Source organism: Leuciscus leuciscus (genome assembly GCF_965113295.1).
Source record: "Leuciscus leuciscus genome assembly, chromosome: 14".
In the NCBI taxonomy this organism is placed as follows: Eukaryota; Metazoa; Chordata; class Actinopteri; order Cypriniformes; family Leuciscidae; genus Leuciscus; species Leuciscus leuciscus.
In genome coordinates, this window is record NC_138738.1 from 30,394,426 (window position 1) to 30,418,896 (window position 24,471).

At 38.1% G+C, this 24,471-nt stretch overlaps 1 protein-coding gene across 2 annotated transcripts in view; it reads right to left on the reverse strand.

The window, feature by feature from the left end:
* Nucleotides 1-24,159, reverse strand: part of asic4b (acid-sensing (proton-gated) ion channel family member 4b) — a 36,893-nt gene extending 12,734 nt beyond the window's left edge. For both annotated transcript variants that reach the window (XM_082136879.1, XM_082136878.1), the window contains exon 1: nucleotides 22,084-24,159. In XM_082136879.1, the coding sequence (XP_081993005.1) occupies nucleotides 22,084-22,671 (588 nt within the window). In that variant the 5' untranslated portion in view covers nucleotides 22,672-24,159. The remainder of the gene's footprint in view (nucleotides 1-22,083) is intronic.
* Nucleotides 24,160-24,471: the final 312 nt, after the last annotated feature.

Below are 24,471 nucleotides of genomic sequence, written 5' to 3' on the forward strand. Positions count from 1 at the left end.
GGCGCTTTTATCCAAAACAACTTACATTGAATTTCAAGGTACACAATTACATTCTTATACATTTTTGCTTTCCCTGGGAATTGAACCCATGACCTTGGCGTTGCAAGCATCAACGCTCTACTGTTTGAGCTACAGGAAAGATGCCTCTGCATGATTGCGTCATGAAACACGTATGAAACCAGTCCAATGGCGTGACAGAACGTCATGTGACGTCATCGACCAGGAAACTATAAAGCACACCTGAACCAAACAGCATCAGCTTCTGATAGGCTGAAGCAAGTCGCAGTTTTTTAAATGTTTTAAAGACTTCTTTATTATTATATGGTTATATGAACGTTAAGGGATCATTTCATTTGATCATTTTACAAACATAATGGGAACGTTACTTTTGAATGTTCCCTGAACTTTCTGAAACATGCAGTAACATAAAAAAAACGTTATAAACATCAAAAAGAAACCTTTCAGGTGAAAACGGTCCATTAATGATAAATAATGTTCTGAGAACATTATTTAACACAAGATAACTTGTTTTATTGAACAAATGTTTTATTAACGTTACTGGAAGAATGTTGATAACTTTGAGAGAACCTTGCCACAACGTTAGCTAAAGTTCTGAGAATGCTCCCTGTTCACTGGGAACCTAAAGCTACATTAATCTTGTACCCTTGTATCAGCCTTTTCTCAAACAAGAAAATATTAGATGCTTTTTCTGCGGCCCAAAATACAGAGTTGAGTAGGCCTATGTGATATGTATCTAAAGTTATATCTTTTATCAGTTTTATCTGTCCATCAGTTTTGATATGTAGCTGTCATCTCCCATTTCCCTGAAACATGTTTCCGTCAAACTGCAGCTGATTTTCATTATAAACAGTTCTTCTTCAGGGTTATTTAAAGGACAGGAAAGAGAAACTTAACCTAAGGTTTATTCTAAAGGTCAGGAAAAGAGCCTCTGTACTAAAAAATAAATAAAATACAATAAAAAATAAACCTTATATAAATGCTATCCCCTCTCTCTCTTAGTTATGCACAGATGAATGTGAGATGCATATTTCATGAGTAATCTGCTAAGTGGATAGAGGTAACGTATGCCAAAAGTTCATGTTCAAAGAAAAGAAGAAATAAGAGAAAATAAAACTAGAGAGATTAAGAAAGAGAGCGTGACAGGGTGTGTGTGTGTGTGTGTGTGTATGTTCTTACATTAATTCTTTCTGACAGCATACTTACGTGTAGACTTTAATTGTGCCTGTGGCAACGCTTGTTATTGTTACTGAGTGATTTTCCTTTCGGGTGTTTGTAAAGGTGCTGTTGACGATAACTACTATATATCACAACACAAACATGTCACTACACACTGCTAAGCCTAGTCTGCCTTGTTTTTTAAGTCCTAAACAACACAAATATCTAGGTCTAAATTTAAGATTTATGTAATCAAATTGCATGTTCCATCCATTCATTCCACCAGGCTATAATAAACTTAATGTTATGCATACAGTATTTGTCAGCCATAAACAAGTAAGATAAGATATCCAAATCCAAAGCACAACATCAACGTAACTATAATCTTATTTGGTACCTTTTACTATGCTGTATTATCTTTTACTGTTATGTACTGTTGATCATTTTTTATTAATAAAGTTTTGTCCTGTTTTCATGACAACTTGTGTGCTGCTATCAATGAATAACCACACCGAAACAAATAAATTAGTAACTACTATTAACTAACAAAAAACTCTGATTAATAAATTAGTAAGTAATACAAGCTGAATAAGGTATAAGCTAATCAGTAACTATATTTTTTTTCATACCTCCTGGAATACTACTAAGAACTACTATATACAAGTTCATAATTAAATGTGAATAATGCATAGTGTGTAATTCATTCAAAAGTGAAGATCATGGTAACCCACTAGCGATGACTGAAGTGATACCAAATCCTTCAGAAGGAATTAGCTACTATCCAAAACCTTACAAAAACCTCAAGCTTTACAGTGACTTCAGTCATTACTAGATAGTTATCATGCTGTTTACTTTAGAATTAATTATACATTGTGCATTATTTGCATGAATTATGATAAAACGTATAATTGATTAGCTAATTGATAAGAGTTTCTTGTTAGTTAATAATAGTCCATATAAAGTTAATATTGCGGCACTCATTTGTTCCTATGTTGTTAAAGTTCTCTTAAGTTTTACCCAATTGGCTAAATAAAAGCAGGTGAAAGGGAACACAGGAGACATGGATTCACAGGGCACTAACATTGCCAGTAGGCATCATTAGTTCATTTCAGTCTTTTATTTTCTTGGGACATATAGGGCAGGAGCTCATCCAAAAATGAAAATTCTCAGCAATCATTGACTCACTCTCATTCTGTTCCAAACCCATTAGACTTTTGTTCATCTTCAAAACACAAATGAAGATGTTTTGAATGAAACATGAGAAATTTCTGTCCCTCCATTAAAAGTCCAAACCGTTGGTGCATAAAATATCGTGAAAGAAATCCATATGGAAAAAAAAAGGTTTGTTCAAGCAAGTATGGCTGAGCTTCCATGTACCATATTTGATGTGCTCAATATATGTGCAGTGATCAGACTTGAATTAAACAGCTAGAATGTGGATTGCTTTTACAGTGTCTTTATAAACTTTTTGAAGAGTAAAATATTTGGTGGAATGGACTTTCAAAAATCTCTCAGGTTTAATTAAAAGAAATATTACATTCCTTTATTCATTACGTCATGAAACTAACTAAGAAAACTAGAAAAGAAAGAAATGCCGATTTCATTTAGCCTTGGTCCACACATCCTCCTAAAACAGTTAAACAAACAACCACAGGGATGTACACATATCCACAGCCATGCGGTCTTGCCTCAGGTTTTCTGCTCCAGTGATCTGAACAACTGTAATGAAATGGTAGTTCCGTTCCATGTTCTCTGAAACCCTCAACAGACAGAGATATGTTCGCCAACTGCTTGACTGCCCACAAATTTGTGGAGAGAGACACGTTATTAAGCCCTGTGATTCTAAAAGAACTTCTATCTTTCTCTCTTTCCCCTGCTAACGTATACGAGTCACGAGGATGCCAGAAGGCACCCAAACAAAAGCATTCATCACTATTCGCAGCCTCAATTGGATGCACACTAAGGTACAGACCCAATTTACCATGATGGAAATGAATGTGGATGTGCAATTAAAGTTTAGATTTGTGAATGTTCACGGCCATGCAGCAGCTTTGTAGTGTAAGCAGAGTCGGGTAAATGTAAATGTAAAAGTAAATGTCTATTTATTACTAGGCATATCTGATTAATTAAAGACATTAATGAACACCATTAGGCTTAAAGCTTGAATGTCTCTCTGATGGAAAAGCTGAGGAGAGCAACATACAGTAGACTGGAGGTGAACAACCTTGCAACGATATCGCTCAGTGTTCAATTCCAGGTTTTTCGGAGTTTACTCCGACTCGCACCGTAGGAGTCGATGGAATCGATTCCTCGACTCCATTTACTTTACATGTGAACAGGGTCAGGAATAATACACGACTGCAGTCATTATCACACACTATATTTGCTCCTTGACACAAAGCCTTAAATTCCAATTTTAAGTGGGACTGGCCAAATTAGCGATGACATACATTGAAATGATGAGTAGCTATCAACGTTGTTACCTAGTTGTTGACAATACCTAATTCTACAGAGGTAAAAATACCTCCATGGTCGAATCATTGTAATGGTGCTAAACGCACATGACAACGTTGTCTCTGCGACATCTCATGCTCTCTGATGCATGCACGTCAGTGTCCGAATTCTTTGCTTCATTTTGTTCACTTCTTGCTGATATAGTGCACTCAACGGTCATGCTAGAGAATGAACAAACAAGTAGTTACCTGTGCTATTCTGCTGTAATCTTCATTTAACCTGTGCAATCTTCATCTGATCCTAAGCAATTTCGGAAACAGCAACATAGTCAGCAACGAGAGTTGATTCCTGTGCTAGAATTGACCCCAACTCTAGGGCTATTCAGAGTTGAGGAATCAACTTTTTCAGGAAAGTGTACACACACATTTCCTTTCTTTGTACAATTCATTAGATCTTTTCTTAAAGCCAATTCTTCAAAGCAAACCAGTAATCAATTTCAGCACACAACTGCAGCACAAGCCTTCTGCATGGCCTCATTCTTCTTGAGTGGGCTAGCTGTCAATCATGTCTGTCCATCACACACACCATCTGTAAAGTATGTATGTGCTTGAGAATCTGTATATGTATATGTGTGTTTGCATTGCTTCAGGTTAGCTAACATTGACCTGCTTCATTTTCCACCTGTGTGTATATGTTTAAAGCTGAAGGTTATATGGAATCTGTTCCATCGCTTTCTCGACCTCATGCTGGGGTTAATCAATGCACAACATCACACTTAATGATCGCTTGATTGATCCCCTGCTGAGGTTAAACCTCTCTGTCTCTCTGCCATCCTGACTCACACATCACGCTGTGTTTAGCACCGCATCTGCTTGCCTTAGTATGCGCTTTATGAATTATAATACAACTACAGAAAATTCTCCTAATGATGCTGGAGGTTGTTTTGTCTAAAACAAAGTACAGAGTTTATAGTATTTAGCATTTTATATTTTTAGAATTGCACTACCATTCAAAAGTTTAGGGTTGGTAAGATTGTTTTATATTATAATACATTTTAAAAATCAAATTCATTCCTGTGATGACAAAGCTGAATTTTCAGCAACCACTATTTCAGTCTTCAGAGTAACATGATCCTTCCGAAATAATTCTAATGTGCTGATTTGGTGCTCAGATAACATTTAGCATTTTTATCAATGTTGAAACAGCTGTGCTGATTAATATTTTGTTCAGCCCAGATTATCTGGTAATGTGAGGTGTTTACAGATCAAGCTTTAAACATCCCGATCTGCATCGGGGCAAAATGACATATTTAAAAGTTTTTTCCTTAAAAAAAAAAAAAAAAAAAACTTCATGCCTTAAAATAGCTTAAATGTAACTCTACACCCTTGCCTCATTTAGTATACAAGGTTCTATGAATATGCAAATTAGCACCGCCTCCACTTAGGGATGGGCATGATTAATCGACGATCGATAATTTATCGTTAAGAATTTCGTCGATCACGTTAATTTGTTATCGATTAATCTAATGCATTTTTTTTTATCTAATGCAGGTTGCGTTGCGTAGTGTGAGTCTTGAAGCAATTAAATGAATTTCACTGTGTGGCAGCAATTAAACATTTTACCACCCGGGGGCAATATTTGACACCATACTCGGTTATCTGTGATCTTCCGTTTTGATTTCAAAATAATCATGAAGAGGTCACGGCGAAGTGTGGCGTGGGACCATTTTGATTTAAAAGGCGAAATAGTTCACTGCAAACATTGCGATGCAATGTATAAGTACAACACGGCCACGACTCAGATGATGTACCACTTAAAAAAAGTGCATCCGTCCCTGGTCGGTGGCGGTGCATCCTGCTCTCAGTCTCACTCTCAACCTAGCATCAAGTCGGCGTTAGCACGGACTCGGAGCTGTGATGCAAAATCTGTCAAGTATTATTATGTTTTTTTGTTCAAGTTATTGTTTAACATGATTCTTTTTTATTATTATTATTTTGGAACAAATTAGGTCTCTGTTTAAAGCTGCCGTCGGCAAGTCTGGCAGATTGGGTCGATTAGCCAAAATTTTGAATGTTTACAACTCTCATGCCCCTCCCCACTACCAGCGAGCACCCTCCCATCGAGGTCGTGCTCGTCAGTGCGTCACTGTGCGTGTGTACCTGATTTTCTGTGAACGCGTCCGTCTCTTCAGCATCTATCAACACCATGGACTCGGAGGTAGGCTGTCCTGGCTAATCTATCCATAGATAGCAATAACCGAGGAATTGGAAGCTTGTTAGTAGATTTTCTCTCCGCCATCACGCTTCATGCAATCTCCAGGCGAACTTCAGGCGTGGCGTGTGCATGTGATATTAACGTGCGCGAGTGAGGGGGGATCTGTGGCGTGTGCACGACCTGTGATTGACAGTCAGATATCACACCCCCCTGCGCTGATTGGACCTGATGAAGCGGGAGCACTGGATTTTTGCAAAACAAATAACACGCTCCAGGTGGAGTTAGAAGCTCGGTTTTTTTCTAAAACCACCTTATTTATGTTGTTCTGTCGGATTATAGTGTCGATTACACTGAATATGATCAAAAAAATGTTGCCGACGGCAGCTTTAAGAACGCCGGCTCGCAGCTGCAGGTTCCGCTGCTTTAGAGCACCGCATATATGTTCGGTTTGCCTAACTGAACGTAGTTTAGCTGTCTGCCACAAGTTAATCTTGTAATAAAGGTCTCATTGAGGAAAAACACGCTGTATTTTTGTATTCGTTGCATTTTTGAATTATAGAAGTTAAATCATTAATTTTATTATAAAAAATATATAATCAAAAATATTAATGATTAATTGATAGTCGATCGTTAATTCTCCCGACGATCGACTAAGAAAATTTAATCGAATGCCCATCCCTAGCCTCCACTGACTCACACCAGCTCAGAAATCCACTTGTTTATGATCAAACGTTGACGTGATTGGTTACAAGGTAGTTTGTGACGTCAGAAACACCAGCGATTCCAAACCGTGTTTTTGAGACTGTCTTTGGTTCACTGCAGTTTTAAAGAGAAAATACTCAGCAATGGTGTTGACTTGAATTTGTACATGGTTTGTCTTAAATCATATTAAAAACACCACATAGACATAAACAACATTAAAATCTTTATTTTCACCACAGGAGGACTTTAAGAATATCTTGTAGTGTGTGATGCACCACGATTTCCAAATCTTGTAGTGTATGCAAGTTTGAGATAAAAAAAAAAAAAAAAGTGAAGATTCTCTGTTTGTGCGTGATGCAACGAGATTTCACAATTGTTTAAGATTTATAAACTCCTGTAGTCTGAGCCCGGCTTAAAGGAAAGATATCACTTTAATTTCAACTTGTCATCTGGACAACACAAACAGCATGTGCTTTTGTGTTTATTGACAATCATGAACTCCAATTGAAAAACCATAATGAGACTATGCAAAACACTGATGGATTATCACAACTTAATAACAACAAATGTCTCAAACTGAGTCTAAACACCTAATAATCAACATGTGATTATACTTGTCTGATTGTTAATGAGTTTGTCAAGCATGAGAGCATGTGTGTCTGTGTGTGTGTGTGTTTTCTTCTTCTCTTGGTGGGTCTGAATTTCTCTGCATGCCCCTGTCCTAGAGCTGAATGTTTTGAAAGTGTGCTCTCATCTTGCCTTGGGCAATGTAAGACATCCTGGAACTCATAGGCAAATGTTGCATCAGAGCTGGAGGGCTTGTCTTTGGCTCATTTTTACCACTCAAAAACAGGCAGGTACTGACAAAATTGTTTGTCTAACATGATCAGAGGTTTGGATACAATGTTTGTCCTGTTTTGTTGTATTCACAGTAGGCTTTATTTGCAGAATAAAAGTATAACAAGAGATTTGTTATTCTGCAATTGGAAAGATGGTGAGATGTACAAAAACACCTCAGTGTCCCACTTTGAAACCACCTGGATCTCATTCTCTTTCTTTTACTCTCTCTCTCTCTCTCTCTCTCTCGCTCTCTCTCTCTCTCTGTCCTTATAATGACCTCTCACTGGGACAGCTTGCCATTACACATTTATCCATCTCTATTTTTTGTCTGTGAATTTGCTTCTTTTTTTCTTTTTCTTTTGGTCATGTTCCTGGCCACAAAGATCAGCAATCATCTCATCTGTCAGTCTTAGCCCTCAAACCTTTCATTAAAGAGATAATGCCTCATCGATTGATGGAAAGGTTAGACCTAACATTGTGTCAGTTACATCTCAATGTTTACTGCACACACATGCTGTAGTGCAGACCAGAAAAAGAATCTGCACATGTATTGTCCTGTCTGTTGGGAGCAACCATTCGGGACACTGCACTGACATCACAGAGAATCAGCCTAGCCCTAGAGTCAAAAGAAATGTCAGCACTTCTGTCCTGTTGCTGGGAGAAGAGAGAATGAGATATGGAGTGAGCGCATGAATCACATCGGGACTTACATATAAGACCATAAAATCTCCACATCTACAGCTGTACGTGTAGAAGATAATAAAAAAGAGAGCTCTGTATGCTTCAACCCCTTGAAGGGAATCACATGCTCACGTCCGTCTTGTGTTGCAGAGCTCTGAACACTAAAACTGTCTGAATTTGTTTTAGTCTAAAAATGATTTCCTTCAGCAATTTAAAACCTGTCTGAACAAGAGTGTTTTCCACAGCATATCAGGAAACAGATCAAAGCACCCAGTGACAGTGTGGAATCTTTTGTGTTTGTGTCGTGCATAATGCGTCTGCTTGGTGACAGGTCATTTCTGTGTAATTATGACAGCTGTGGTTGATTACAGCCATTTGGGTGACAGAGGGTGTCAGCATACCATAGCACCCGAACTGTCATATCGGTGATATAATGGGTTATTTACACTGATATCTTAGAGGGGGAGATAAAAAAGATGATGAGAAGCAGAGCAAGAAGAAAACAGATAAAACCAAGTAAAGGGAAAGAAAGTACACTGTTTAAGTACACATTTTAAAAGATAAGATGCTCATCGAACTTAACTGAACTGACTTTTTGGTTGTATTTATCTACTTTGTCAACCATTAATTATATATTTTTTTAAAGATTCCTTTATTCACGCACTACCATTCAAAAGTTTGGGCTCATTACAGTGTTTTTGAAAGAAGTCTCTTATGCTCATCAAGGGTGCAGATGGTCAAAAATACAGTAAACAGTAATATTGGGAAAGATTATTACAATTTAAAATGCTATTTTCTATTTTAATTGTGATGAGACGCAAATGACCAGGGGTGCGTTTCCCAAAAGCAGTTAGCCAACTATGGTCGCAAGTTCCGTCGTTATAGTTTCGTCCTTCCGTCAGCATAGTTCAGCGATGTTTCCAGAAACCATAGTTCGAACGAACATTCCCAAACAGCATCGCAAAGTCGTGTGGAACGACAGCTCTCGACCTGTGGTTAGAAGCATAGTTTCTAGTTTGCATGTCATGTGGACATAAATCCTTTTGAGCCAAATGAGCAAGCTAACATTCAGTACAATCTATATCTTGTATTTAGAATACATACTAATGTAATTTACGTCTTTTAGTTTGTCAAGAGATTTAAAACACCGTTTTTGAAGAGTGTGCATGTGCGAACATGCACCATGTAGAATCTGGAAATAAAGCAAAATAACTGAGAAAAATAAGAGATAGTCCTCAGATGCCATGTCCGTAATTTACAGTACGGTTTCGGGAAACAGTGTTGACTAGCTAGTTGGTTTCTTCAACGACTATGGTTAAGCAGCGAGTTACAGTAGGCTACGTCGTTGTATGGGAAACACCCCCCAAAACATGTAGGTTTAGTAACAGATATAACAGGAACACAGTGGATCAACAGGTAAGTGGTGATTCTTGAGATTGTTAGCAGATGAGATAGACTTGAATTGTTAAATTTGCGCTTTTGGCTTACAGAACTGTTGGAGCACACACACACGAGGGAACCAGTGTTGCCAGATTCGATGGGAGGACAAAATTTGGGCTTTTTAGGCACGTCCGAATCCAATGTTAGCTTCACTTCCTGTCTCCTGAGATACCTTAATCTGATTGATTTTTAAAGGCGGCATAGATGTATCCTTCACACTACATTCGCCATGTTGTCATCATCATGTGACCTATGCAGCGTCAGTTAAAATTGCTTCGCTGCCATTCATAAGTCCTCTCCCGTGGCCTCAAGTGTCCATCTTATGCACACTTCAGAATCTCGCCGAAAGCTGAAGGTCATCTTAGTACTTTTTGTCTACTCTTTTATGAGTAGCTACTGTGAATTCAGACATTCTACTTTTGTCGCATACTCTTTTTCGCCTACTATATTGTAGGGAAGTATGCGATTTTGGATATAGCCAGTGTGTGTGCTCTAAAAAAGTGCTGTTGACGACTGACGAGGGCTAGATGAGTTCCAGGTGTGTGTGGTTGTGTGCCAGGGAGGATGATGGGAAATGCTGTACATACTCATTGACTTCTTTTGATGTTACCATACAGAAGTCCATATTTGACCTACTGAACATATTTCTGGCCAAAGAGTACCTGACATTGAACTGTCTGTGACGTTAATAAATGTTATAATGTAATGTATTCCTGTGATGGCAAAGCTGAATTTTCAACATTTCTCCAGTCTTCAGTGTCACATGATCCTTCAGAAATCATTGTAATATGCTGATTTGGTGCTCAAAAAACATTTACTATTATTTTCAATGTTGAAAACAGTTGTGCTGCTTAACACATTTCTTTTGTGGAAACTAATACAATTTTCTTATTGATTCTTTGATGAATAAAAAGTTCAAAAGAACAGCATTTATTTTAAATAAAATAATTTGTAACACTAGGCCTATAAATGTCTTTGCTGATACTTTTGATTAATTTAAGGCACCCTTACTGAATAAAAAGTATTAATTTCTTTCTAACTTTTGAATGGTAATTAAAAAGACAGAATAGACTCCAACTAACCTAATATGCCTGTTGGTTCAACCGAGAAAAAAAAAAAAAAAAAAACAGAGTACGTCCTATATCTCCATAAAAATGCTTCATGAATATCAGTAATAAATCTTTAGTTATTTTATTAGCATTATTCACTAGTTCTAATAATCATCATGTACCTAAGAGAACAAAAAAATTAACTGAAGCAAACCTGCCATATCACTTATCACTAATTAATTATTCTAAGTCAAACATATAGTGGTTCTTCTTTCAAGCTCATCACACTAAACAAATATGGTTAGACCACGGATAATATAATTAAAATGTTCTTTAAGTTAATCTATAATTGTCCTTTTCATGAAATTATAGGATGTTATTTTTGCATGCTAATAAATCAAGTTAATATTATACTGCTTTGTTCTTGGTGGTTGCGTATCTTCTCTGATATTTGTGATATTGACAGCTTTGGTGCACAAACAGATGAGCATGTTTGTGTGATATTTATCTAATAAGTCTGACACATCTTGCTGTCATTACATTTAGTTTCGAGTGTGTGGTTTAAATGCTTGCACATGCTTCATCAAACAAGCAATCAGAATTGAGGAGCAGAAAATTTGTTCAGGCAGTTAGTTTGCGCATTCAGACTGTTTACACAGAGAATGTCAATAAACCACTTTAGATGACACACAAAAACAATCCACTGATGAGTCTTGAAAAAAAAAACAAAAAAAACATCATGTGTTCATTTTCGTCAATATTCCATAAAAAATGTCAATGTACCAGAAAAAGCCTTGAACATTGCATTACAGAATATAATCTCTGGACACCTCACATAATGGAACATGATTAGATGTTAATAAGATGCCATTTGAAAGTGATTGTGTTAATACAAATGAAGTGATTTCCTTTTATCTCAAGCAGTCTTTGATGGAGATGTGATTAGTGTTTTAAATCATCTAAAGGCAGTGGTAGAGTTCATCAGATCTCTCTCTCACACACTCGCTTAGTATCTATCTATCCATCTCTTTCTCTCTCATCCTCTTGATGCCCCGCAATTTGCATGTTGCTGAGTAATGGGAAATGTTGCATTCATACTAAAGCAACTTCAAACACGCAATTGATTTCAGTGCAAGCCCAGAATGTAATCTCTAAATCCTGTTGCTATACCGAGTTTACCTTTGAAGTTGTCACGAACGAAGAAAATCTAGCAGAAATCATCATAATACCTATAAGTCTGCGATGGAAAGGATGGGATTGGGGATTCACTGCTGCCCTGTTGCCCTGACTCATACAGCGACTAAAAAAGCCAAACGGATACATTATGTGAATTTAGCCCTAGAGCTATTATCATAAATACTCTGTGTTTTTTGCCATGATATATTTCCACAACTACCATGAGATGAAATGACCGCTGTGTGATCTCAATTATATTATTAAAGTCATACGGCATGCATTTTGCACAACTGACCTGTATTTAACCTCTTGAGAATTTGTGCTTTATTGCTCTTTATTGCTCCATCTCTCTAGATCAGTTTATATTTATCATCTCTATCTCAAATTTAAATCACTTTTTATGAAGAACCCATTGCATGCAGAAAACCCCCCCACCTCCCCCCCACACACACACACACAAAATTGCCACAATGCTCAATCGAGAAAGGAAAGAAGTGGGTCTGAAAACCAGGTGAGATCAGTGTCTCCCTCACAGGTGTAATGCAAAAATAACTCTGTAATTCAATAAGCCTGTCTCAGAGATTTAATGCTATCATAGATCCTGCTAAACCAATCAGAGACACAATGAGTCAAAACACCAAACATTTACCACATCAGTGATTAGATTCTGAAAACAACATGAAATTCAAAGGTGTGCAAAGATATTCTCACTTCAGTACACAAGTTATGCAAGAATGATTTCAAGTTTTATGATATGAAATTAGTTGCAAAACTAGTTGAATGAACTGTGTTTACACTTGTGATGTGCTGTGCAAATAGTGTCAAATAGATGTGAAACACAAACTGTTTCAGTTGTGTCATCCAGCCCTGTTGAAAAATCCAGCAAAAAACAGCATGAATTCCATGGTATATTAAGTGCTGGTATAGTGCTGGTCTAGCTGGTGGACCAGCATGCTGTTCTCAAGCAAAACTGAAGAATTTATAATTTAGTAACCTACCATTTTCAGGGGGTTTTTCTCCGCCAACGAAAATAGTTCCAAACAAAGCCAAGAACCGTTGTGTTGCAACACATTCAGAGTTTTTAACAAATCGTTTGAGTGAGTGATTCAGTGACTCATTCATAAAGACACTAGTTTTGCTCCTGAATGATTTTTGAATAGATCATTTGAATGAATGATTTTATGAGTAATTTCTCAATCGGATGGCTGCACTGAGGCTGCGTCCTTCCTAGACCAGTCCTTCCGAGGCGTCTAGGCTAGAAAACTCCTCAGTACTAAAAGATAATGAGACAATCTAGTAAATCCAAATGCAATGCCTATGAAAATACTGTTATGTCTATATGGAAAGGATGGGATTGGGGATTTAAAAATGTATTTTGGAAAAAAGACTTGATATTAAAAATATTTAAATCTGACTTTCTATTAATGCAATGCAGTCAATGAGTTTGACTCATTTGTCTCCCATTCTTTTTCATGAATTGGAAAGTGTGGAAAGGATTGTGGGTGATTGGAAGACACAAAGGATACACTTGATGCATCCTTCCAAATTCGCCCAACGAAGAATGCGGGTTTCCACAATCAACTGTTTTATTTCTTAACGAATCAGTATTTTAAATGGATTGGTTGAATGTATGATTCAGTGACTCACTCTTGCCGCCACCTACTGGCGTAATGACGTAACCTGATTACTTGTGATACAAACAGTAAAACAGCAGTGCTGTTGGAGCAATCAGGTTTGAGGACCAGTATTAATTGTTTTATACATGGTGAGCTGTAAAGACAATCAGTCTTTTTCTTTTAGTTTCTTGTGCATTTCTTTGGCTCACATTTTTCACTAGATTGCTATGTTGCTGTTAACACTATGATAATTAAAGATCTTAAAATATTGAATCTGATCATCTTAAAATGGTCACTTTTTGGAGTTATAATTAGCCTAGATAGAAATTTATATGAATGTATGATGGTGATACTTTAGAATGACAAATAAAATAATTTACTTTTAACAACAGTAAATTAATGCAATAAAGTATGTCAAATGTCAACAATCCAGAATCATGTAATAAAACTCATAAGTATTCAAAATCAAAACATCACAGAACATTTTGCTAAACCTCCTCTGCCAAATAAAAACAAATAAAGAGCAGAGAATTAAAGTCAGAGAGATAAGCAGTCCAACACAGTTCACTTTCGTGACGTTAATCGGAAGAAATGATTCACATTCCCTGGACTTAGACCAGAAGCCCTCAATTACTCCTCCATGTAAAACCTGTTTTTGAATTTAAGTCAAATCTGTTTCTTGGGTGAGAAAATTAAGAGAGAGAAAAAAAAAACTATCTCAGTTTGATGTCTCATGTTTGAACTAACTGAACTGTAAAAGCTCAGTGAAAGCCAAAGAGTTTGTTAACATCACCCACTGTGTAAACATTAGTCATCCGCAGTCTGAGACTACAGCTGACATATCTGCTGCTGGGAGATTTTGTTGTTTTCTTCTTTTTTTCTTAAAACTACATTAGAGATAAAGTAATATATTTGAGGACAATATAACTTGAGTTTGTGGTATATCACATCTATAAGTTATTTGTTTTTGTGTTTACATTTTTGTGCATGCATGCATTGAGATTTTTCTTGAATGTGTGAGAATCTTGCTTTAAATTTATGGTGAGCAGAAGCGTTTCAGTGTCGGGTGTGTGTGAGTGATTAGCCAAATCCAGTGAGTGGCATGCAGGAAGGACCCATCCATTGCCATCTCAGTGGCAGGGAGGTCTGATGAATGTTTCATGTGAGTTTCACTAATCTTTGCCTCTCTATTGTGGAAAATCAAGCATGCAAAATCATTACCGAGCTAAAGGATGGAGGGGAAAGTGAGAACTGATCCATTGACCTCCACTGAGCTTGTTTATTCCTGATCCTCCAAGGTCGCTGTGTGGTCATTATTTACAGAAATGATTACTGCTGACTTTCTTGTATGCTAAAAATAGTAATTACATTTATCTCTGACAACCGGGATGTTGCAACCTTCGCACCTGAACCACTGGCTTCTTAAAAATGTCAACCAGTCTGATTTGAATGGAAATAGAATGGAAATGCAAATTAGAATTGTTTTCTGAGTGACACTGTATAAGCAAAATGGTTTGCATATAATGCATTTTGACTATTGGATGAATAATATTATACCATTATAAAGCATCTAATTATTGTTGAGTGCATGAAAATGAGATTTGTATCTGTATGGGGAAATTTTGTAATAAGTTTTGTAAAATGTACAGAACCACATGAAAACACAATGGTGACATTTAGTGATATAGTATTTCAGGAGCATCAGTAGCTACATTTACATGGACACATTTTGTTCATGTAAACACTATGTTCAGATTCATCAGTCTGAATTATTTCTGGATAAAGAGATCAGATTGATGTGCAAATTGCACACACTGCAAATATACAGAGTTTCACACTGTTTCAAGATGTGCACACTAGCCATCCTCCTGGTTCTTTTTTTATGGCCTAATGGCCTGGTTTCACAGACAGGACTTAGATTAAGCCAGGATTAGGCCTTCAATTAGGACATTTAAGTAGCTCTTATAAACATGCCTTAAAGGGTACCTATTATGCAAAATTCACTTTTACATGGTGTTTCAACATAAATGTGTGTTGGCAGTGTGTTAGCAAAACCACCCTAGAATGATAAAAATCCACCCAGTGTTTTTTTTACAATCTCAATAAATCATAAGCACTGTCTCAGAATGAGCTGTTCTAAGATTCTATGCAATGTGACGTAGAATTGCACAGGCCCCTCCCACGACTGTTGATTGACACTGCAGTTTGAGCATAGACCCGCCCTGAGTGAGCTGGACACAGAGTCCGCCATTGTTTCGACGCTTGAGCAGCTGTAGACAAGAATGTCTCCTAAGCGATTGAGGTGTGTTGTTGTTGGATGTAAGAATGAACATAGCAGTCTTCATTTACTCTCGTTGTTACTCGAGGATGGATCTGTACTGTTTGTGATCCAGCTTACGGTCTTCAGAGCGACAGTCCTAACGTTACTGACCACGGCAGAAATGAAAGTGAGAGCGCGCACTTTATCACAGCTCATCGAGTCATTTTACGGATATAAGGTTTACCAGTTTATTTAGCACCCACTGAAAAGGTGTGTTTATATTTGTTTACTGTAACGAGTGTTTTGTGTACTTCGCTATGTATGTTGCTGATAATGAAAGGGAGAGAGAGAGAGTTTATGGATAAGACTTTAATGCTCACTTCTTATACTGTGTTTATTAAGCTCTTACTGTGATTCTCTGGAGTAAAACTAACGCTTCATCTTTTGTGTGATGTACAATAAACTTCACTGAACTCATCAGTATATTTTGGTCATCATTCGGACAGGGTCTGCTACAGCAGGCTTGTATTAATAGTGGATAAAAGCAGATGACAAGTAAATTATAACCATAATTAAACTAAACTATACCTGTTCTATCTCCATACAGCATATATTCTCTGGCTCTATGGGCATTATTGTCCGACTCCGAGTCGAAATGAACACCGCTACTGAGAGTTTCTGTTCTGATATCATCAGATGAGATTGTCCTGGCTCTGAGCGCGAGCTCATGATGTTCCGCCCCCTGGGCCGGCATCAGCAGTTAATTTGCATTTAAAGGGATACACACTAAAACGGCGCATTTTTCTGAGCCCCTTCCCGCACCCAAAACAAGACATCTGTCGATGAGAGTCCAAAGCAAGTACTTCACAGACCATGAGTGAAAGGAGAATTTTAGAATGACACGGCCGTCTGAAATCAAATACTTCCCTACTGTATAGTATCCGAAAAACAGCACACCATCAGAGTAGTACTGTATGTCTGAATACATAGTATTCGAAAAACAGTGATGTGTAAAATGTACCCAGATGACCTATGCTACTTCTGCCGAGATTCTCAAGTATAATCGTTCAGTTTATGATACAAGCGTGAAAATTGGCATGAGCAGTCTCCATGGGTCACTTGACAAGAAAATTGTCCGAGCCACTTGAAATTTCAAGATTTTTCTTTTTTCAAGATGGCCAACACCTTAGTGGAGCAGTTAAGTGATATAGTGGTTTATTTGGTGATACAAGCATGAAAATTGGCATGAGCAGTCTCTGATGGTCACTAGACAATAAGCCACCCATAGCTACTTGAAATTTCAAGATGGCAGCCATTTTTCAAGATGGCCGACACCTTAGTGGAGCAGTTAAGTGATATAGTGGTTTATTTGGTGATACAAGCATGGAAATTGGCATGAGCAGTCTCTGATGGTCACTAGACAATAAGCCACCCATAGCTACTTGAAATTTCAAGATGGCAGCCATTTTTCAAGATGGCCGACACCTTAGTGGAGCAGTTAAGTGATATAGTGGTTTATTTGGTGATACAAACATGAAAATTGGCATGAGCAGTCTCTGATGGTCACTAGACAATAAGCCACCCATAGCTACTTGAAATTTCAAGATGGCAGCCATTTTTCAAGATGGCCACCACCTTGGTGGAGCAATTAGGCTCATGGCAATTTTCATGCTTGTATCACCAACTAAATAATTTCTTAAGCCTAATTGCTCCACTAAAGTGGTGGCCATCTTGAAAAATGGCCGCCATCTTGAAATTTCAAGTAGCTGTAGGTGGCTTATTGTCAAGTGACCCAGAGAGACTGTTCATGCCAATTTTCATGCTTGTATCACCAAATAAACCACTATATCACTTAACTGCTCCACTAAGGTGTCGGCCATCTTGAAAAATGGCCGCCATCTTGAAATTTCAAGTGGCTCGGACAATTTTCTTGTCAAGTGACCCATGGAGACTGCTCATGCCAATTTTCACGCTTGTATCATAAACTGAACGATTCTGCCAAACATAAGCACTTAGCCGCTCCACTAAATCCCACGAGGCCAAACACACTCTTTTATTGGTTGGTGAGGGTGTCAATACACAGCTTGTGGCCCTTAAGCTTATGTAGCAGCCTGTTTTTGGTACTGAAACAAAATAATTTATGTTTTTATTATTATTTTTAAGGCTCTCTAATAGCTTAATCCTTTGAGATGGACAACTAGGCACAATTTTTTTGTTAGAGCCATAAAACGGCCATTATGATCTCCGGAGACAGGAGAACAGGAGAATAGCAGTGAAGCGACACAATTGACACCATAGGTCACATAACAGTGACATCATGGCGGAAAAGCTGGGACCGAGATGGGTCTTGTGCATGTTGCCTGTTACGGTTATGGGGTTTAGTTAACGTGTTTGTTTTATTTATTTATTTATTTTCTTTAGCGCCGCTCTTGTCCCTCACTTTGTAATCGTTAATCTTTTATGTTGTATATCATTTGTAAATAGATGTTCATTGTTTTGGAAGTATATTTGGTTCACTGTTTATTGTTTTATTGGGTGTTTTGTTGCATCAAACCATTTTTCTTTCTAAAAGCAAGTACGAATTCAGTTTTGGTCTCTGCCTGTTTCTTAATTTCACATAACCTCTAGATGCCAAATATATATGTAGACGTAACATTGCCCACTTGGGTCCCACCTAGTGGCAGGTGCAATCCTGCATTAAATCCATCTGGGCAATTAACATGGGGCCATTATGGAACCCGCGGACAATCCTTTATGGGGTCCATTTTTCAGCCAATTTCATACCAATATACAAATGTTGGCTGGGATGTAGTACATCTGGATTATACACAAATTCATTCTATATGTAGAACACGGTCACAAAGTAAGTTTAAAACCAAATGTAGCACTTACTATAAAGTATGCGATTTTCTGATAATTCCGTACGTTCAACAACAACAGCTCGTTCCATGTCATATTTCATTTCGCCATTTCTACACGCTAAGAACTTTCCAGTTTCAGTTTTCAATCCAAGTTTTTGCATGTCCTATCGAATGTATTATAAAATGTCTAACCACCCTTCCCAATCCAAATAAAATTTCAGTCAGATTAGACCAATTCATTCTGATTGGCATGGTTACATTTGACTTTTTTTATCCTGAATGGGCTACTAGTCTGATTACAAACTTATTAGGGTCCATGTAAACACGTCTACAATAAGGGATGTACTGTAGATTTCTGGTTGTTCAGTTGTAATGTTGTAATGTTTAAGATTAAGATGCATTTTAAAATGAATATCATAGAATCAAGAAAAAGATAAAGACTGATCCTGTTTGAACTCGCATAGTTATTAGCTTTTCATTGATTCTATTGATGTAATGGTAGTGCTTTAGCTGTGCCAGATGAATTGCAGAAGGATTGATTAAACACACTCTTTTATTGATTGGTGAGGGAGTCAAAACACAGCCTGTGGCCCTTAAGCCTATATATGTAGCAGCCTATTTTTGGTACTGAAACAAAATAATGTTTTGAAGGTTCTCTAATCGCTTCAGATGGACAACTAGACAGGCTCAATTGTTGTGTTAGAGCCATAAAATGGCCATTATGATCCCTGGAGAAAGGAGAACAGATAGATCAACTTGTAACTTGTGTGTGGCTTGTAGAGAGAGGTCCATCTCAAATCTCTAAAAAAAATTCATCTAAAAAAGGTTTTAATGGTTGAAATTAACCATGCCGGAAACGGCGGTTTGAATCCCGCTTGCGAGTGCGAGTAGAACTGGAGGGGTTATATTTTTACCATGACCCGGATGAGAGTGAGGTTTAGTGGGTTAAGTGTACCAGAGGACAGCTAGAAAGAGCCGGTTCGAATCCCGCTCGGAGCGGTGTGAGTTGAATCGGAGGGGTTACATTAGTGCAGAAGTGGACCATCAAAATAAAGTGTAACCAACAAAGTACTATTCTCACCAAGAACTGATACATCCAATACTGTATCAAATCCATAAGTCACTGTTCATGTTTTACATGACAGGCAGGTACATTTTAAAATAGACTGGCTGGCATAACTCATTCCAATAATGGCACAACAATGTAAGCAAATGACTGTATTGACAACAGAATATTCTTATGTTCTGTCTTTCTCATCTTACATGTTGCTTCCTTCCATTTAAAGCACTAATTTACAGACACTATTAATTTAGCATGCATTCATATTTTTAAATAACATATAGTACAGTTGTAGCACTACTTAATTTCTATGCCAAAAGATGTCTACAGGTGCATTATTGCATCAAGCAACCTCAAATTCCACAGACTTTAAGACTTCTATAACATCCTGTTGCAATGTCAGTACATAACAAGGGCTTTATGTCAAAACTATGATGTGTTAAACTCACAGGTACTGTACTAAATGTATTTTGGCACTGCTGCACAGCCTTGACAAAACAGGAAATCATAACTGAGCAACAAAGGAGGCTAAAAAGGATGGTTCAAGATCTGAAGACATCACAGAGAGAGATCACAGCCGCTAGTGACTTCTTATAGATCAAAGAGCATGAAACGTTTAACTAAATAGAATGTCAACAGAATAGGGGGAGAGGAGGGGGGAGGGGGTAGAGGGGTAGAGGGGGGTGTTGTAGTACAGGTGATGTAGAAATGTTGAATACTAAGTCAACCCCAAATTTTCCTACTGGGGACAATAAGGTACACTTTATTATTTAATTCAGATATCTTCAATACAGTCTGGCTTTAATAATTTTCCCCCAAGAACAAACCTGGTGTTCAAAATACAAGCTCAAAATTATGACTTCAGAAGTGGGAAGTACTGTAGGAACTGATGACCATAGCATTATTTTATCTACATGAGCAGATCAAGCCAAAGAAATGCATATGGACAGTGACTGTCTCACATTCTGACTTTCACATAAAAATATAGATAGGAAGCAATGAATCTTTTTTTCCATTATCCTTGTGACAATATTAATATACTACATATATAATAATTTTCCGGTAACACTTTACAATAAGGTTCCTTTATTAAACATTAGTTAATGTATTAACTAACATGAACTAACAATGAGCAATACATTTATTACTGTTTTTGTTCATCTTTGTTAATGTTAGTTAATAAAAATAAAGCTGTTCATAATTTGTTCATGTTAGTTCACAGTGCATTAACTAATGTTAACAAGATTTTAATAAAGTATTAGTAAATGTTGAAATTAACATTAACAAAGATGAACAAATGCTGTATAAGTGCAGTTCATTATTAGTTCATGTTAACTAATGTAGTTAACTAATGAACCTTATTGTAAAGTGTTACCAATTTTCTTATATAATATGCTAGTTATAATACTACAATTTTTTTTTATAAAACATAAAGATAATAAAAATTAACCATCTAAAATTAAAATACACTTTTAGATTAGAAGGTTTTAGAAGATTTAGAGTTTCGCTAAATGTGCACTTTATTTGAAAAACTGTAGATTTGTAGGATGTTAGGATATTGACTCTAGCCTTCCTAAATGCAAATGGAAAAATATTTTTATAAGGGCAGGTTACAATGTCAATCACTGACAAACAGACTGTCTGTCAGCAATAAGCACAAAAATGCAGCCATTTGAATGCACACAACCATTATACATTATACATGGCATACTAATTTGTGAACAGGATAATGCAGTAAATCACCTGCCTAAGCCTTCACTGCTGAATAAAACTGCCATAAAATCAGAAAATGATTATATTTCAAAACTATGCACAAGAAACCAAGACTAAAAAAGTGAAGGAGTTAACAGAGAAAATGAGTAAATTAACTATACGAGGGGGGCTCGAACTCAGAGAGAGCTGATATCCTTGACAGAAGTCTCATGGTCTATATCACGGAAAATCTCTCTTATCTGATCCTGTGTAGAATGATAAAAGAAGCCCTGAGAGGAAATTACTGACTGAAATTACAGCAACAACAGCAAAACTGAAAAGAATCACGCCATCTTGACAAACAAAAAATGTCAATGCAAGCAAGGGAACTTTCTTTTGAGAGTTGAGCGTGTGTCTCCTCAAGGCTGACTAATGCAGAAATCATGTCGCTTGTCCCTCTCCTGAATTTTTCATCCATTCTCTGGCCAAAATAAGACTCAGCATCAGATGGGACAGACTATGATGTAATAGGAAAAGAAAAGGATCTAGAAAGTGGGAGAGAAATGTGGCAGATCTCAAATTGAGATGGCAAATAACTGCATTGTTCTACAGTCTGTAGACTCCCAACATGGAGGTTAGACACAGATGGATGGGGATTAATTTCCTCTTTCCACACAAATCATTGATGTTAGCTGTCTCTCATACTGAAAAGACTAAAGGAGGCATTGTGAAAAATTCCTCAAAGTCACCAAACAAAGAAAGCCATGCAAAGAGAAGACTTTCAAGCCAAACAAATGTCCTTATCCCATCACAATTATATCTTTTTTGCATCTTGTAGCCATACATAGCTTGCGCTACTCACCACACTGAAGTCTTCACTTGAGCAGTTCTGCCCGCTGAAATTGCAGCTCTTCAGCATGTCTTCCAACTGGTGGCCAGTGCGCTGGAAAATGTCTAGCATGTCTGGGGGTGGGTACTGGAGCTCACTTGGCCGGTGTCCTTTACGGCTCTTGGGCGGCAGGCCGGTGAGGTTAGTCAAGTGGTAGATATCCGCATCTGTGAGGGCAGAGAAGCGGAATCGGTTGACATTACAGAGTGTGATGGCTGGGAAGGTGAGCTCACGGTGGGTTTCTTCCCTCAGTGATGCGAGGTGGGGATGCTCCAGATAAGCTGCCGCGCTCCATGTCGCCTGGTACAGGAAGAGGCAGAGCGAGACCAACAGTGCCAGTCCCCAGAGGGTCTGTCTGAAGCCCAAGCGTCCTGACGTCCCCAATACCCGAGCCAGACCGTGTAGCGAAGAGGAGCTAGCAAAGGACGACAGGTCAGCCATGCCTCCTTTTCGCCGCCGTAGGCCTTCATCTAGCATGCCGGTTCCGCCTCCGTCTGTCGAGGCCACCTTGGCTTCTTCGCCCTCAGCAAACTTGATTTTACAAACAAATTCGATGGGCATGTGGTTGGCCAGGGCGGCTTGTGAAGAGCCCTTTGCAAATTACTCTGATCCCCCCTGCTGATCTTTCCCTGAGCCTTTGCTCTTTTCCGTTTCGCCAGCTATTCTACCGCAACGTGGCTGTTAGTACATTTTTCCCTAAATCGTCTTTCTCTTGTTTTTCTCTCCCGTGCCCAACCGCGTCCTATTTATAACAAATATTACTCTTATCAGTCTCACCTCTGATCTTTTTCTCTATCAGCTCTGCTTTCCTCACTTCATCTCTGTTTCTTGCTTCCAATACTGTTTCTTTACACACTTTTTCTACTCTGTCCATCTACTCTCAGTCAGTCTCTCCTACCTCTGCACTTTTCCCTCAGATTCTCATCTCTCTCTTCGTCTCTTCCATCCTTTGCATCCACTTTCTGCTTATTTTCTCCTTGGTTTGTGCTGTGGTCTGCTGCTGTTTGAGGATCAGAGTGCAGATGGTGAGAGGAGGTGCTTCGTTCGCCGAGTCAGTGCCCCAGGATGTGCCACAGCCGTAGACTCCAGAGAGAGTAGAGGCATGAGCTGGAGACTATGAGAGAAGTATGAGAGAGAGAGAGAGAGAGAGAGAGAGAGAGAGACACACACACACACATACATGCGAGTTCCACAGCTCTCCTCAGCTGCTCGCTGGCGGCTGACGTAGCTGCTGCCTGAACTCCTCTCGCACACTCAGGGAAAGAGAGCGAGAGAGCGATGGAGAGAGTGAGGGAACCGGAGAGAGAGCTGAAATGAAAGACAGGGTGTATGAATGCTGCCCTCTCTATATGCCCTACAAGAAAGAGGAGGGGAAAGAGAGAAGTGGAAGGAGAGATATTTAATATTATATGAGCTGAGAAGGCAGGGGTTATTTCCCCTTCAGTGGAGAAGAGCAGTCCCAACCCACACCAGCTTTTATTTCTCTCACAGCAGCAGGTTGTTACATCCACTTACAGTGGTCACTCACTGTCTCCACCACCAACAATCTCTTTCTACCTCTCTTTGTTCTTACTTTACCTTTTACTCAGCAGGTGTAAACGTGACTGTACTGTAGGTAAGTAGGATCTGAGATTGCGTTTCAGTTGGTCTGTACACTCCACAAGTTTTGTGGATACATATACATATGTTATACAGTTAGTTAACAAGTTAACTAAAGTTCAGGAGCAAGGCCACGCCTCAACCAATCAGCTTACTACATATTTATACTAAACCAACCTGCACAACACTGTTTGTCTCAGATATTTGAAACTACCCACCCATAACTCATCCCTTCAACCCCTTCCCCCACTTTCTATCTTGAAATATCCCCTCTTTACTCCACAGGCTGCATTTGGGTTTTCAAACCACACGGCTTACTACCTCCCCAGACGAAGCCCTCACTCCACGGTCAAGAACCTCAACATTCACTCCCTCCCATATTTCATCCAACCTGTACTTATCATAAACCCATTCTCATCATCGTTTTGGTGTGGTACTAGTGAAAACCTATTAATTAAGTGATTTGCACACTTTACACGTGAATACCTATGATTACTAATGATATCACACTGGAATAGAGCATTGGTCATAACTTTTACAAATTAGATTTTAAATCCCAGAAAAAAAAAGAAAAAAGAAGATCAATCTTGTTCAGTTCCGCTCTTGCTTGTGTACTAATTAATTTATACTACTTTGTACTTTGCACTGTGTACTATTTTTGCTTCTTATGACAAATTGCTTTTGATGTTCCTCATTTGTAAGTTGTCTGCTAAATGAATTTTTTTTTTAATAAATTTATCAAATAATACAGTATGCTGACTA